The sequence below is a fragment of the Gymnoscopelus braueri genome (genome assembly GCF_963280865.1).
Source record: "Gymnoscopelus braueri genome assembly, chromosome: 17".
Lineage (NCBI taxonomy): Eukaryota > Metazoa > Chordata > Actinopteri > Myctophiformes > Myctophidae > Gymnoscopelus > Gymnoscopelus braueri.
In genome coordinates, this window is record NC_137617.1 from 18514435 (window position 1) to 18530040 (window position 15606).

General features: G+C 41.2%; 1 protein-coding gene across 3 annotated transcripts; it reads right to left on the bottom strand.

Annotated features, from left to right (window-relative positions):
• Positions 1 to 2804: 2804 nt before the first annotated feature.
• On the bottom strand, positions 2805 to 14469 carry LOC308104024 (uncharacterized protein). Of its 3 annotated transcripts, XM_080454279.1 has the most exons (16): positions 14309 to 14469; positions 12775 to 12958; positions 12235 to 12376; positions 12051 to 12144; positions 11753 to 11889; positions 10350 to 10407; positions 9886 to 10013; positions 9056 to 9119; positions 8314 to 8447; positions 6566 to 7143; positions 5947 to 6511; positions 5573 to 5725; positions 5356 to 5479; positions 4896 to 5063; positions 4273 to 4377; positions 2805 to 3573 (listed from the first exon to the last, which is right to left on the bottom strand). In XM_080454279.1, the coding sequence occupies exons 1-16, from the start codon at positions 14392 to 14394 to the stop codon at positions 3444 to 3446; spliced, it is 2850 nt and encodes a 949-aa protein (XP_080310405.1). In that variant the 5' UTR covers positions 14395 to 14469; the 3' UTR covers positions 2805 to 3443. The 3 variants fall into 3 exon arrangements, with proteins under 3 accessions (XP_080310405.1, XP_080310404.1, XP_080310403.1); XM_080454278.1 differs by having other exon boundaries at positions 5947 to 7143; positions 11759 to 11889; XM_080454277.1 differs by having other exon boundaries at positions 5947 to 7143.
• Positions 14470 to 15606: the final 1137 nt, after the last annotated feature.

Sequence of the window (15606 nt, forward strand, 5' to 3'; positions counted from 1 at the left end):
TGTTGACTTCTATTGTTGAGACAAACATTGTAAGTGTACAGTATGTATAGCAAAAACTAAATGTTTTGTAGCTTATTTGATATGATACATTGTGACCAGCTGTGGCTACTGTGGGTTAAAAGAGAAACAGTAAAAACATCTGAAATGATTATATATGGAATTATTGTAGACACCACATGTGCCTAGATACACTGGTTTTTAAAGTGGGGGCCTGGACATGAGAGTAGAATGTAAAATAAATTAAATAAAACACACACACACACACACACACACACGCACACAGTGTGTGTGTGTGTTTAGGTGTCCACGATAAAGCCTGTAAAATTAGATTTTACATTGAAATGTCAAATGGTGTAACCGGTTACCCCCTTTGACGCTTAAACTTTATATTAAAAGTTTATGATGCTTATTTAATGATGTTAAGTAAGCAGTTTTAAATCCATAAAACAATTATTTTGTGATAGTAAAAAAATATATCTGTACAATTAAATGCATAATATTTACATGCCTTGCAGAGCTGACATTGTGAGTTCAAAACTCAAACTGAGTCTCTTGGTCTCTTGGTTAAAAAAAGGATGCTTTTTTCTGTGCCCGACTCTAATATTTAACTGAAGAGCATGCAATAGACATAAATAGAGTATGGACAACTGTGGTACAGTGGTAAGATGTCTGCCTTGCAGAGCAGAGCTTCTGAGTTCACAATTCAGACTGAGCCTTTTGGTTCAAGAAAGGCAAATTTATTTTTTCTAGTTTGTGACTGTAATCTTTCACTAAACAGCATAAAATAGAACAATTAAATAGAGTATTTCTTGGTTTCAGATGATCAAAACGATAGCAATTTTAATCCACCAGAACTTTTCTTTGTTTAGTTTTTTATTTTTGTTAAAGGTAGGATGATATTATTTGGTGAAAACAAAAAGTTTTTGTTAAAAAGGTTAAAGCACCATATTCTGATAGGTCTTTCTGATAATCATTGCTGTAGACCAATTATTTGTTTACCAACATTGAGACTACCGCACAGGTGATTGTTTCATGCAATCAATTCCCAACATTGTTTCGGGGTTCGCTGGTTTCAGTTCATTCAACCTCCTCTTGTGTGTTGGCTAGTGAGGCGCGTCCTAGCGAGACCTGACAATGGGTTTCATTTGGTGCCGGCCTGCGCGAGCATACTGGTTCTTATCAGTGTGACGTCGTCTGTTAGGGGTCTATGGTGTTTGTTCAGTAACGGGTACTCTCCAGTCTCCACATCTCGCATAAACAGAAAATACATTTTCAGGTGGTGCGTTTTTATCATTTTGTCTGCATTTCTTTGTCCTCACTTCTAAATTCACTTGTTCATCCTGGATCCTCTCTCCTGATTCAGCTGATTGGATAAAATGGTATCCTGGCCTGAAAATTTGTTTTGTTTACCAAAGAGCTGGAAAGACAAGTTGACTCCCATTACTGAACAAACACTCATATAGACCAATTTAACACTTTAAAACCATTATGTCTAAAGCTTTCAAATAATTTCTCAATCAGTGCTGTATTATGACTACAGCTCCTCTTTTGACTCAACCTTCAAGGCCACCCCACTAGTACTAGACCAGGGGTCTTCAACCTTTTCAGGCCGGGGAGATGGAGCAGGGACCCCCTACCTCGTAGGGTAGGGGGGGCTACACATATATTGTATATTTATCTATACAAGTGTGTTTTATATTGCCTGCTCCTATACGCACCTGCCCCAGTGTGTGCAAAATCTACAAAATATGTATAAACATACCATGTTATTGTGCATTGTGCCTCCATTTATCTGTTTGCTATAGATTCATGTTCATTTTGAAAAAAGCAACAATTTCGCAGACCCCCTGTTGAAGACCTCTGTACTAGACTAGTTACTTCTAGTGTTCTTTATCCATTTTCTGATTATATCTCACACGAAAGAGTCTTAGGCACGTTTCTCTCTAAACAGAAGGGCTGTCATTTATATTGTTGCACTCCAAAGTATGTCTGCAAGAGCATGTATGGGCAGTAGGCTACATCATAGATACAGTTGCAGTCAGAAGTTTAAAACCAAGAGTTGATGCCATCTGGTGGATGTTTTGGGACCATGCAGGTCATGTTATATTTAGTACTTATATTTCATCAGGACTGGAATGATCTTCCAACCCTAGAGCATCTCAAACCTTGCCCGTGTTTAAATCAAACTCACTTGTACTCCTTGGCTTTCGATGATTCAGACTGAGCATTGCGGTTTCCATAGGCAATGTGTTTTACTTTTATTTGTTTACCGAGTGTACAGCACTCATGCTGTCGTTTTAAATGTGCTCTATTAAGTAACCCATTTAGACCTATACGTTGTTATACCTTTCAATCCGGGAGCCACATCTGTGTCTCATTCATTAGCTGTTGCTATACATATAGCAACATAATGTTTTATTGAGTAAGAATTTGAACGTTTTCAGAAAACTTATAGAAGCAGTTTTTAGAATCGGCCTCAGGTCTAAAGTGGGTTACAGCAAGTCAGTCAAATGCTTGAGCATCTACATCAACTATACTTTTCAAACTCAAAAGTCCTAATAACATTAAACACCCCCAATATCTGTCTGTTAGGCTTCAAATAAGCTATCAAGACAGTTTCGATGGGTCCCAGATTGGGCTCGTGAATTTAAGAAGAAAATAACTTCATGAAAAAGGAGCACTACCGGTATCCCTCAAACCACCGATGCTCATGCAAGGGAGTAATATTCAGGAGAAACATCCAGGTCCAGGCACTGGGGGTAGGTTTGACAAGTAAAAGGCCTTTATTTCCAATGGGCTACAAACATACAAATGTCTGCTTGACAAAGCGCAGAGCTGAACATGTCTATGAAACAAAGACGGGTACATTTATTTTTTTCATTATGGTGCCGCAAGTGATTTAGGCCTACTGTATATACGTTGTATAAAGTAGTAAGCATAGTAATCATTGATATATAGAGTATTCAGTATTCAGCTCAACAGAAAATACATTTATAGGTTAACTTTAATTTAATCCAATCCAATCAGGAGAGAGAACGCATACAGAATACTAAGATAAACAATTAAATGGACAACATTGGAACAATATAAAATTCAAGCTTGGGTTCCCTCTCCCGATAATGTATTCTGTATTTATTAAAGAGCTGGAAAGATGGGGAGACCCCGTTACTGAACACTATAGCAGTGGTTCTTAAAGTGGGGTCTATGGGACCCTCAGGATTGCTTGAGGTGGTTCTAAAGGGACCCTTACAGGTCTGCAAACCTGAGTTATGGGGTCCTAGAATTATTATTTTTTTTTTTAAGTTTGAGAACCACCGCTATGGCAATTAGTACCATCAGAAAATAGAGCTTTAACTATTAAAGCTTTAAAAACCAGAGGGAAAAAAATCCCCACAACAATAAGAACAGTCAAAGAACGGTTTACTAACAGTTTTCCCCCCATCTTAGGGAAGACTCTTGGGGAAGACGACATTCCCACTTGAGGCACAAGGGATCAGTTTTTTCCGAGCACTCATGTCCAGATACTTTTCTATGAGGACTTCCACTGGCACCTTGTCGGTCACATGCCCCTGCCTGGAGAGAGCAAAGACGCAAACACATACATACAACATGAAGGGGGGAGAGTAAAGATTTGCCCATGTTAGCCCAGTTTGTAACTAGGCTGGTCATCGATGTACATGGACACATTATCTATTGAGATTCCAATTTTGGTATATCTGTTCTGTGCAGCATATCTTAACTTCTAATCTCATCTCAAAATTGAAAGGCCCAGAAACAGGCCCTTCAGTGTTGGTGAGCAAATACATTTGCGGTGTACAGCCTTCAATGTTCGTTATCAAATACGTTCAGTGTACAGCCTACAGTTGTCCCAGTGCCAGAAAGTAGAAAGAAAGTGCTTAGGAAGCAAGATACAGCCTTTTTCAGTTATAAGTTAAACAAGGAGTGGATGGAGCTGCAAATCTTCAGATAATGATATCTTGGGTTCTGAACATGTTTTTCAAAATATATATATATTCTTTTAACAATTTTTTCAAAAACACGTCATTGGCACGTTGCGCCTGCGCCATAGCGGCAAAAACACGTTAATGGCACTCAATGAGTTAAGGAGGAGCCGAGTTGAGACATTGACAAAATAATTTAAATAGGGGAAGAAAATCCATGAACGGCTGGCACATATTCGTCTGTAGAGATTCATCTAATTGAAAACATCGCAGTATATTCAGGCCTCATGTTGGTACTTCCCTTAATATGGTACACTCAAAACATGCACACCTTTTCAGCAGAAGGATAAAATCTTCCACTTCAATCGTTTTCCTCTTGGCATGATTGGCATAGGTCTCCACATCTTCCACCATCCGGTCAAAGAACTTCTCCATTCTATTAAACCAATAGGGAAAACAGAACATTTGAACACCTGCAATTTACAGTTTGGAACCCTCCTACACTGTGCCATGGGCTGGGAGGAGCAGATATCATTAATCCAGGAAGCTTCCACCTCCATTTATCAGTTCCATTAGAATGAATACATCAAACACTAACTGAAAATAATGGTACAACTCATATTACCCTTGAAAAGTTGACAAAACAAAATGTATGCTGTAAACGGCTGACTATGCATCTTTTTATAGTTACCATACCTTGACAACCGCAAGAAAAATGAGCCAACTAGCTGCCAAATATAGTACAATTCTTTCACCACTTCGAACTTAACCAATCTCGTTTGAACCAATCTGAAGCCACTGACATGACCTGGCAAAAGCCATTGTCTCCTGTTAATCTACTCTAGCAGAAATGATGCTGCTGGTCACATTAATTCATTTCACAAGTTTAATTCATTTCACAAGTTTGTATTCTGACACTTTAAGGACCGACTTGATTAATTTCTAGTTACTTACGTTTCTTTAAGGACGGGGTACACATCCGGGGAAACCTTGGTCTTAGCAAAGTGTCTGAAGTTGCCCATGCAGTAACTTTTGGTGAAAATGGAGGGGGGCTCCTTTTTCTTTTGTCCAGCCGTCTTCCCAGTACGCTTCTTTGGTTTAACTGAAGCTGCGTCTTCAACACTGGAGGAACAAAGTACATTTAAATAATCAACATATCACTTATGTCACTTAAAGCACACATAAAGCTGCATTATCATATTAAAGCTACACCCAAAAAAAATCCAGATCATTGCAACTGCCAGTCATTTTGAGTGCAGTTATAAGTTGTCTTGCAGTGGAAAGCATGGGTATGTTCTTCATACACCATACTTTCAAGCCTTGTGACTATCAAAACGCTCACACAATGCAGCTTTAACGCATGTGATTATGACAATGACATGCATGTTCTGCTGCAACAATGAGTTCAACTTGCCTGGGTTCAACTTGCACCGACTGTGCCACCGTGCCCCCGGGTTTAAGCACAGGTGAGGACTGTGGTTTAGTGACCACACCCTTCCTTATGGCTCGAATGAATGCAGGGGTCTTCATGGAGCGCTCTAAGGTCATTAGAAAACAAGTCAATGAAATAACATTCTATTATATTCAAATAATATTCCTACACACAAAACCGTAAGAAAACACAAAAAGACCTTCAGCCTCATCAATTTCTTCATCCTCCCACTCTTCCTGGTCTGCAGGATCCTCAGCAATCTGTGCAGAAGTTCCACTGACATGGCCTGTCAGGAGGGGACCACTGCGCCTCTCACTCGGACCTTCATCTGCAGATGCGTTACCCGTCCACTCTACACGTGAAGAAATGCATCCTTTTACTTGATATATCAAAGCTTAAGTTGCCTTGCATGCCTTAGCGTAATTTGTTCTGTCTGTGTGATTTGTTCGAATTTTCACAGGTGGCAGTGCGCATCAAGCCAGTAATTTACTACAAATTAATAAAACTAACAAATGACACACAGTAGCATCACATATCCATAATGTGAGAGTGAAACCTTTTTTACATGCTCACCAGCCTCTGTGGCCTTGGGTACTGCCCCCATACTCCTGTAGTCCCTTCTGCCATCCACTGCAACAGGCACATGTCCACCACCTTCAGAGCGAAAGCCCCTATGACTGATCTTCTCTGCAACATGCGACAGCTTCCTTGGTGTTCCCTCGATTGAAGCTTCTGGCTTCCCATTATCCTCCTCTTCTGACTGAGATTCAGCAACTGCCTCTTCTTCCATTTGGTCTTCTGGTTGGGACTCAGCGGCCTCGGGTTCCTCCTCGTCTGTTTGGGACTCAGGTTCCACCTCAGGGGCCTCTTCTAATTGGGACACAGCGGCCTCTTCTTCTGGTTGGGACTCGGCCTCCTCTTCTTCTGGTTGGGACTCATCATCTGTTTGGAACTCAGGAGCCTCGGGTTCCTCATCCTCTGTTTGGGGCTCAGGGGCCTCGGGTTCCTCATCATCCGTTTGGGACTCTTCAGGGGCCTCTTCTTCTAATGACTCAGGGGCCACCTCATGAGTTTGGGATTCATGAGTCTCTTCATCCATTTGGGACACGGCTGCGTCCTCTTCTGGTTGGGACTCGACCTCCTCTTCTTCTGTTTGGGACTCGACCTCCTCTTCTTCTGGTTGGGACTCGACCTCCTCTTCTGGTTGGGACTCGACCTCCTCTTCTGGTTGGGACTCGACCTCTTCTTCTGGTTGGGACTCGACCTCTTCTTCTGGTTGGGACTCGACCTCTTCTTCTGGTTGGGACTCGACCTCTTCTTCTGGTTGGGACTCGACCTCCTCTCCTGTGTGAGACTCAACTGGTTTCTCTTCTTCAGGCTGCGCTCCCACTGCTTCATCTTCAGTCTGAGACAGCGCTGCAGCATCCTCTTCCTCAGGTTGAGATTCCACAGAGACTTCCTCTTCCCCTTTGGCTGGAGGATAAGAGGCGGATTGTTTTCTAATCAACTTGCTGCACTCTACTTCCATTTGCTCGTCTTGGCTCATCTCTCCCTCCGCCTCATCCCCAGCATCTCTCTGTATTTGCGATGCCAGGACCGTGCATTTGTCCTGTGTGGCAGTGATGGGAAAGGGGGTCCCCATGACAGATGGCTGGGCGTAGAGGGCGGTGGCGTGGTTGAAGAGGTCAGTGGTGCATTCAGGTCCATCAGTCAGATTCAGGGTAAAGTCGTCGGAGCATGCAGCCTTACTCACGCCGCCAGTTGTCCCATCTGAGAGAGTGAACATAAAGAGGAAAGCAGATTTAGTGGTGGTATTAAACTTCACAGGGTCTAATAGAGTACCGAAGTCCTGGCGTCACTCGTTCATCCCCTGGGTCACGGAAGTAATTTCTCTATGGGGAATAACATTGGGTCATCGTCTGATATAAGAATTGTGGTCCAAAAATAAACACTGTCCCTGCGCTATTGTCAGAGAGGTGGCTCTGTATGGTTTACGATAGTCAGTCACTCATATTTGATTACAGTCCGTTTCTGGTGAAAATTGTATTAATTCAGCTGCGGTAACGTTAGCGTTTTCTCGCTTCAGTTGATGCTTCATACCCATACGAGTCAAACCGCCGCGCTCATTTGTATATTTTTGGAACACAGTTCTTATGACGCACTATTAAACACAGGGAATACAGAAGGGGGGGAAGTGACCCGGGTAGCATGTGTAAATTACGTCAGACCTCGGTGCTCTATAACGACATGGCTTCATGTGGCCAAATCTGTTACAAACAACTGCATATTTGGGCAGGGTTTCAGCCCGATTGGCCATTGATTTCCAGTCCAACGGGTTGAAGACGTTCTTCCTTGGTCTACTGGCAACAAGCGTGTACAAGATATTTGCTAGTGATTGGTCCAGAGGTTTGCAAGATTAGCGGACAACACACAGACAGACCTTCTAAAAGGCTCTGCCTTCTATAGAGCCACACCATAAAAAAGGGATGCCCTGTGTGGCTCACATAGTAAGCGTACATACCACATAACAGGCTATATTCATTCCAGCAGGCCCGGTTTTAATACAACACCTGGCTCTTTGCTGTATATCGTGTTCATTTCAATCAACCTTCAGCACGTCCAAGGTCATCATTTGTCAAATAGTAATTGAATGTTCAACATGTATGTACCTTTGTACTCTCATGTAAATCTCTCAGGATTTCTGCTGTACATCATGTGTGGTGTACACACACTTTTTTGTGTGACCTTCATTCCTGCAAATCCATAACATGGCAGTCTCCCTTCGTCTAGACTGGTAATGTGGCAGTACAAATGAATAGTACTACGTTTCAAGCCATGTAGGCTATTACTCATATGCTCAAATTAAAAGCATATGGTGCTCTGAGGAACATCTACACGCATAACATTTGAGCAAATGAATTCCTTAACTAGGCCACTTACCAACACTCTGCATTTTATCTAAACCTTCTTCAAACGCCTCCACGGTGAATTGGCGGTGGTGAGGTGCCTTCCTTTGAAGAGCCTTTTTCTCTGTGCGAGCATCCATGTGTGGGGTTTTCAAGCTTAATGTTACACTACAAAATAAATTATACAAGTAAAGCGATCACGATCATGAAATTGTACTGGATGATTAATGGTCAACAATAATTGCGATTAACAGCGTTTTTGACATTGGAAAATATAAAAAACAATTACATAATCATCTCTTTGGCTTCATAAACAAAGAATTCCACTGGGGCAGATATGAAAACTTAAATATGCAGATATGACAACTTAAATATACAAAGTAATGACTGATGACTAATAACTTTATACTTTCAGTTATCAGAAATAGCCAAGCTTGTCGATCTGCCATTTCCATTTTTTGAAAATGTATGATTTCTTTCGACATGGATCGAATATGACAGTTATGCTAAATATTTGTGATCATCTCAAATAATTGCGATTAGGTGATTGTGTAATAATTGTGACCTAACAATATGCACCTCAATAATCTTACTTATTACCTGTGACCTAACAATATGCACCTCAATAATCTTACTTATTACAACAGCCATTTAGAAATGAGGGCACTCAGAGGAACTATGTATGTGAATATAAAGTCATGCGTATGTTGGATCCGAGTGAAGCTTTTAACTGCAGGAAGATTATGATCAGGGAAAGAGGTTATATATCCAATTACCCTGACAAAGTGGTAGAGGCTGAAGAAGCGGATGAAGACTCTCTTGCTGGTCTATCATCAATGTCTGCAAACAGAAACACTGGGTCAAAAAAAACTAGTCATGTTTGAACCCAAAGCATCTGTGCGGTTCTGTGGTAGGAGCTTTCTGAGAACACCAAGCCCTAGTGTAGCACCCAAGTCCTATACTTCTGGCACTATACTGGTTGCCGAGGGAGTTCTGACGTGTGCTCCATACAAACTGATGTCCACAAGTGTCCGTTGAGTTCATAAACAAACGTTTTTCTGTAGCCAATCTGTCACTTCAGCATACAATACATAAATAAAATAAAAAGCGGTTTGACTCTGCCACTGGCAACAACTGCGCTTGATTAGGGACAGGGTTAAATACCCTGTAACCCTGGCAACCTTGGCCTTGACGTCAAATTAGAAACACCACATGGCTCATACACCTAGTTTTAATACCTCAAGCACATATTCCTTATTCCTTGCTGCTGCAGTATGCCACCTGAATTCCCCCGGGATCAACTAGGTTTTTCTAATGAAAACATAATAAATAAATAAATATACATACTGCAGCAGCAAGAAGAGTGAAACACAGGAGAAGTACCGTTATGGTATGACACCTTAATTCCCCTGTTTAAGTTATATTTATTCAAGTTTTATTTGACCCAATTATACAAGTAACCTTAATTGATCAGTCATACTGTAGCAGCAACAGCAGGAAGAGAGAAACATAGGAGAGGTACTGGTAACGTACTGTACAATATCTCTTAATAGCCAGCCATAGGGGAATGAAAGCACATCAGTGGTGGGTTAACCTGTACACCCACCTTGATTGAGCCTTTTCTCAAAGGCAGTCACATTTAAGATACGAGGTGGTCTTTTTCTGCTGAGTCCTCTCACTGACTGGTCTGTACTAACAGTGGATAAATCCAGCTCCGACAGCCCAGAAGCAGAACTGAAACAAGCAAATAAATGAACCGGTTAGAGAATATTTTAAGTATGGATGAGAGTTATTGAAGGAAATATGTATTGTACGTATATGTACCTCTGTAATATAAATAAAATCTCATTTTGTCTTGATATCAATATTGTCACAAAATATTAACACAATGAGATTTTTGATTATCATCAGTAATGCTTACACAGTAACTGTGGGTAAGAGAACATGACTAATGCAGCCTCCCAAATCCCAGACAATATCTAGCCCCCATATCACAATATTGATATACAGTATTATTAATATTCCCAGTCCAATTCCCAACGACTTTGAGTATCATGGTTGACAGCCTACCTAGGACTTATGCTTGAGCTAGCTGCAGGCGTCGCTGGCTCTAGGGACACCTTGGCCTCTGAATGACATAACCAGAGAGGCAAGGGTTAGGGAAACACACGCAAACGGTCAATCAATCAAGTCGCAAGAAATACGGGAAAAGACCAAGTTCAATGGTCTGCAAAATGGTCCCGGAGGAAGATAGCCTTGGCAATTCAGGTCATAGCAGCAACAGCAAGAGTGAAACACAAGAGTAAACTAAGTTGTGTCAAGACTTTAAGATTGCCCCAACACGTGGCACTCGGTTTACACATATTTTGCACTCAAGGACCACATCAGGATCCCTCTGTTAGCCAATCTGGCCGGGGAAAGGAAAGTCTGGGGGTTCTCTCAACAGATACCTCGGTGAGGCGACAGCGGATGAACAACAATGGAAAGGAGCTGGATTTATTTATTTTTTTACATGTACAAATATGTTAATGTGTATGCATTTTTTACAATAAAAAATGATTTCAATCTAAGACCTGCTGCATCTGTTACAAATGAGTTTTGACTACTGCATCGACTCGGACTGCCTGGTGCACTTGCACATGGACTACTGGGATGTACATTGCAGAACCTACTTGACAGACCTAGACATATTATTGTTCATTCACACGACGTCCTACTAGACTCTTGCCCCTCCTAGCTCCCAAAATGTGGAATGAACTTCCCATTGCACTCAGAACCGCAGACTCACTCCCACCTCTTCAGACTCTACCTAACCCACTAGTACTTCTCTCTCGTTGCATTCCTCGTCATAGCCTGGCTCCAGCCCCTGAATCGCTAGCCTCACATTCAGGGTCTGGTGACGCTGTCGAAGGCAGGGGTTTTCTCTGTAGAAAATCTAACCGGCCCTTGGTTTTTTTTTTTTTTCTCCGAAGCTTCTGGGCCTTAAAACAATCAAAACTCGGAGCTTTGATTATTCAAACTATTTGGGTAAGCCCTAGTATGAACCAGTCGCCAAAGAGCCCCACCTTGGCCACTGAATAATGGAGTGAAACGAAATAAATTCAGACTGAGTGTCAGGCTATTCTTGTCACCTTTGTTTGACAGATGCTAGTTTACTATGCAGATATTGGTCAATTGTATTAAATATTTTGACAGCATGTCGTTTAGACAGGTGCTAGGTTCATCGTTTACCTGCTTTCTCTATACAAGTAGAGTCTGGTAGAGTCTCTATGCACTCTACTTATGTGACTATTTACCTAATGATGACTATTGACTAGAGTTCATGCCTATTCCAATCTCGCACTTGTAAGTCACTCTGGATAAAAGCATCCGTTATAAATGCCTAAATTGTAAAAAAGACTCCCATCTCTTAATAGCCAGCCATGGGGGAATGAAAGCAAAGCACACAATTCATTGGCAAGTTTTAACCTTACCATCACCTTGATTGAGTCGTTTCTCAAATGCAGTTACATCCAAGATACGAGGTGATCTCTTTCTTTTCAGTCCCCTCTCTGTCTGGTCTGCGGCGGCCAAAGTCACACTGGAAAATTCCAAATCCGACAGCCTAGTACTGAAATACAAGCATAAATGAACCAATGGGAATATCAAGACAGTCTGTTAAGATTTGCTGACAGAAATGGAACGCCAGTCAGAGAAACATGCACTTATCATCTAATTATTTTATGTTCCCCAACAACATATCAAGCATGTCATGGTTGACACACAGCCTACCTTGGACGGCTGCTGCCCATGCTGGAGGTAGATCGAGGCCGCACTGGCTCCTTCCCCACAGCTTTCTCCTGGAACAGGAGGGACACCTCGGGCTCTGAATGACATAACAAAGAGGCAAGGGTTAGGAACTGAGAAAACGACTAATCTAAATCTGACGCAAGCAATGAGAAAATGTCATGTTCACCCGTCTGCAAAATGTTCTTGAGCATGTGCCTTGGAGTGACATCATCTTGCAGAGCTGAATCCCTGCTCGACTTCCTTGTCACAGTTGAGGTGGTCCTTCTGTTGCCGACACTCCCGACAGGCAGCGATACCCTGGCTGAGCTCTAGAGAAATCATAGATTGATGAACATCTAGGTTGAGTTTAGAGCTGCAACAGCAATTATTCTATCCATACATTTTTCAATTAATCAACTAATCGAGAAGCACGTTCTTATGTTTTATTTTGTACATAACCTATTGATTTTGTATAATCAACTAAATCGATTAACCACCTAACACTGGCCCATGTTATACTTTGTTGTACAACAAGCCAAAATAGCCGACCTACAAGCTCACAACGCGTTGCATCGAGACACCTTGTGAGCTTGTAGATCTGCTATTTTTGCCATTAAAAGAATCCCTAAAATCGTACTGGATGTCCATATAGAGCAATTCACAGGGGTTTAGATGTACAGTACAAGGGTGAGATAGAGCATTTCAACAAACTATGCTTCTTCCTGACCTCACGGAGCTTCTGTTTCAGGCTGCGTCTCAGGGCCTCCTGCGGGGTAGGGGCACCAGCATCACTCCTCAACCTGGCGCTTTGCCGTGTACTGCTGCTGGAGCTCTGACCACGACCAGAATCACTCCTCAACCTGGCGCTTTGCCGTGTACTGCTGGGGGAGCGCTGTGCTTCAGCAGAAGTGCTGCAGAAAAATTGTCATATTTGAACGTGTACATTAATTGACAGTAAGCCAAGAAGTAGTGTGCTACTTCTGTGTGAAGAAACCCAATATTATTGTTTCAGGGCTACATTAATTTTCATTTTGGTTAAAACAAAGTTGTTCTTTTCTTTTTTGTGTTCAAAGTTAAAGCTCTACAATACTGATAAGAATCATTGCTATAGACACGAGTGTTAGTTCAGTAACAGGGGTTTCCCCTTCTTTACTTAATTCATTCAAATCTTTTTCAATACACAAATATTCCATTGTTTTCTGATGTGCTGGTGTTGATGGATACAGGATAGGTGGGCACTAGGGACATCTGGGCACCTCGATGTCAAATTGTCCATTTTGTCCAAAATATTTGAAAATAGTCTTAAGTAATGTAAAGTATACATGATGTGAACATGCACGGTACATCATTAGACTTAATCGTATCCTTCAACTACTTGGTTATACCCCAAAATGACTGGACAGGTTTTGTATACATTTTTTAAATCTCACAACAATAAAAATGCTGACATCCCATGGTGTTAAGTAACTAAGTACATTTACTTAAGTACTGTACTTCAGTAATATGTTGAGGTATTTTTTACTTTACTGGAGTATTTCCAATTTTCTGTACTTTTTTTTATTATTTGAAAACTTTAGTTACTAGTTACTTTGTAGATTTTGATTATTATAAGGGGCGGCCATAGCTGAGTGGTTAGTGAGCCCGCCTAGGGAACCAGAGGCCCTGGTTGCCCCAGGTTCGATTCCAGGCTATCCCAGCATATGCGCCGATGATATGAAATGTGTCCCTGAGTAAGACTCTTAACCCCAATTGCTCACAGGTTCTCATTGGAAACAAGACCGCAAGGACTTACATGAACGACTTGTTAGAAGGAAATTATAACAAAACAGAATCCACTTCAGCCATTTGTGTTATGATGCGACGCATTGTGAGCTTGTAGATCTGCCATTTTCAAAATATTTTGTATACATTTGAAAACTTGTGAAATGGGACATTCTGCATAATGAGTACTTTCTACTTTTAGTACATTTTGATACCAATACTTTTGTGTTGAGTATTTCTACATTGCAGTATTGATACTTTTACTTAAGTCAAAAAATGTGAGTACTTTTTCCACCACTGGCGTACGTTCTCAAGAAATGGGGATTCGTAAATATAGCAACATCAACTTAAAACAGTTTTAACAAATGTGAGGAATACTTTTATGGCACAAAAACCCAACAAACATTGAATCAGATTGGTCATCCATGACGGTAACGGTCGGTAGTAGTTATTTGAAAACAAATGGACATAATCGGACAGTTCAGTTGCTGTGACATTACCTTCGTGCAACAGGAGATCTGTTAGGCTCAGCGTCCAGGATCCCTCTAAGCAGATAACGAGGAGTGTAGTCTTCATCCAAATCCATTTGGTGACCAGTTTGTTTGTTTTTAGCAGTAGTAGATATATATATTATAACTCTATGAGTAGTACTATCTGATATGAAAACAGTAACACCGAACGTTTCCGGCTTTTATACGCCCACCATCCCGCCTTGACCTGTGATTGGCTGAGATGAGGGGGGAGGGCTCGTTTTTCTTCGCAGGATAAACGTCCACCACGGCTCGCAAACAGTGTTGCCAGAGTTTGTGAAAGAAACAAGCAACCTGGTCTATGAAAACAAGACAAAAAGAAGCATTTCAAACAAACCTGTACAGTACAACGGTTATTTGAAAATAGCCGATCTACCGATCTGCCAATCTGGTACGGGGCTCCCTGGCACTAAACATTTTCAGATGGGTATTCGGGAGGGACAAATACATATTAGTTTTGGGGGTCCGTGACATGAACATATTTGAGAACCACTGGTTTAAAAAATAACATTAAAAAATTGGAACAAGCCCAAATAAACAACTACACTTTAGAAACAAGGCCAAAAAACCGCAACCCACATCTATATATTTACAAGCGACTGTACAGAAAAACAAGCCCAAAGTCGCTTACAATAAGCAGACATGGCAACAATGCTTGCAAACGCTAAACCCGGTCCCAGTGCCGCGCGGTCAGCGCGCCTGTCTTTTTGAACTAACAAAAACAAGCGCTCCTCTTCTCTAACCAATCCTGGGGGATAAACAAGGCATCACGTGTGTCATGTTGTCACGTGTACTGGGAACGGATATATATTTATTTATTTCATATTCACATTTATTAAATTTTTATGGTCATAAACAATAAGTTTGAATGGTAAATGTAAGTCTGATAATGTGCTCTGCATGTTCAAATTGTGTATACTTTACATTATTTCCGACCATTTTCCAAAGAATACATTATATTCTTTTTTTCTCTTTTCTTTTTTTGCCCTCAATGTTTAGATCCCCACTCGATTAGTTTGTTCATCTGTCTGTCTCTGTCTCGCTTTCAGGTGGGCATGGTATTGTTGTTTTTTGTTTGTTTTTACTATGGACATTTGCATGGTTTCTTTGCAATTTACAACACTGACAGTGACACCAGACAGGTCATGAATTTGACTGTTTTCCAGGTGGAGAATTAGGCAACACTGCTCCGCCTAAAGCTGGAAGAATTGCCACTGGAATATACATGTACACTTATTTATTTTTTAAACTCATAAAATTAGTGTCAG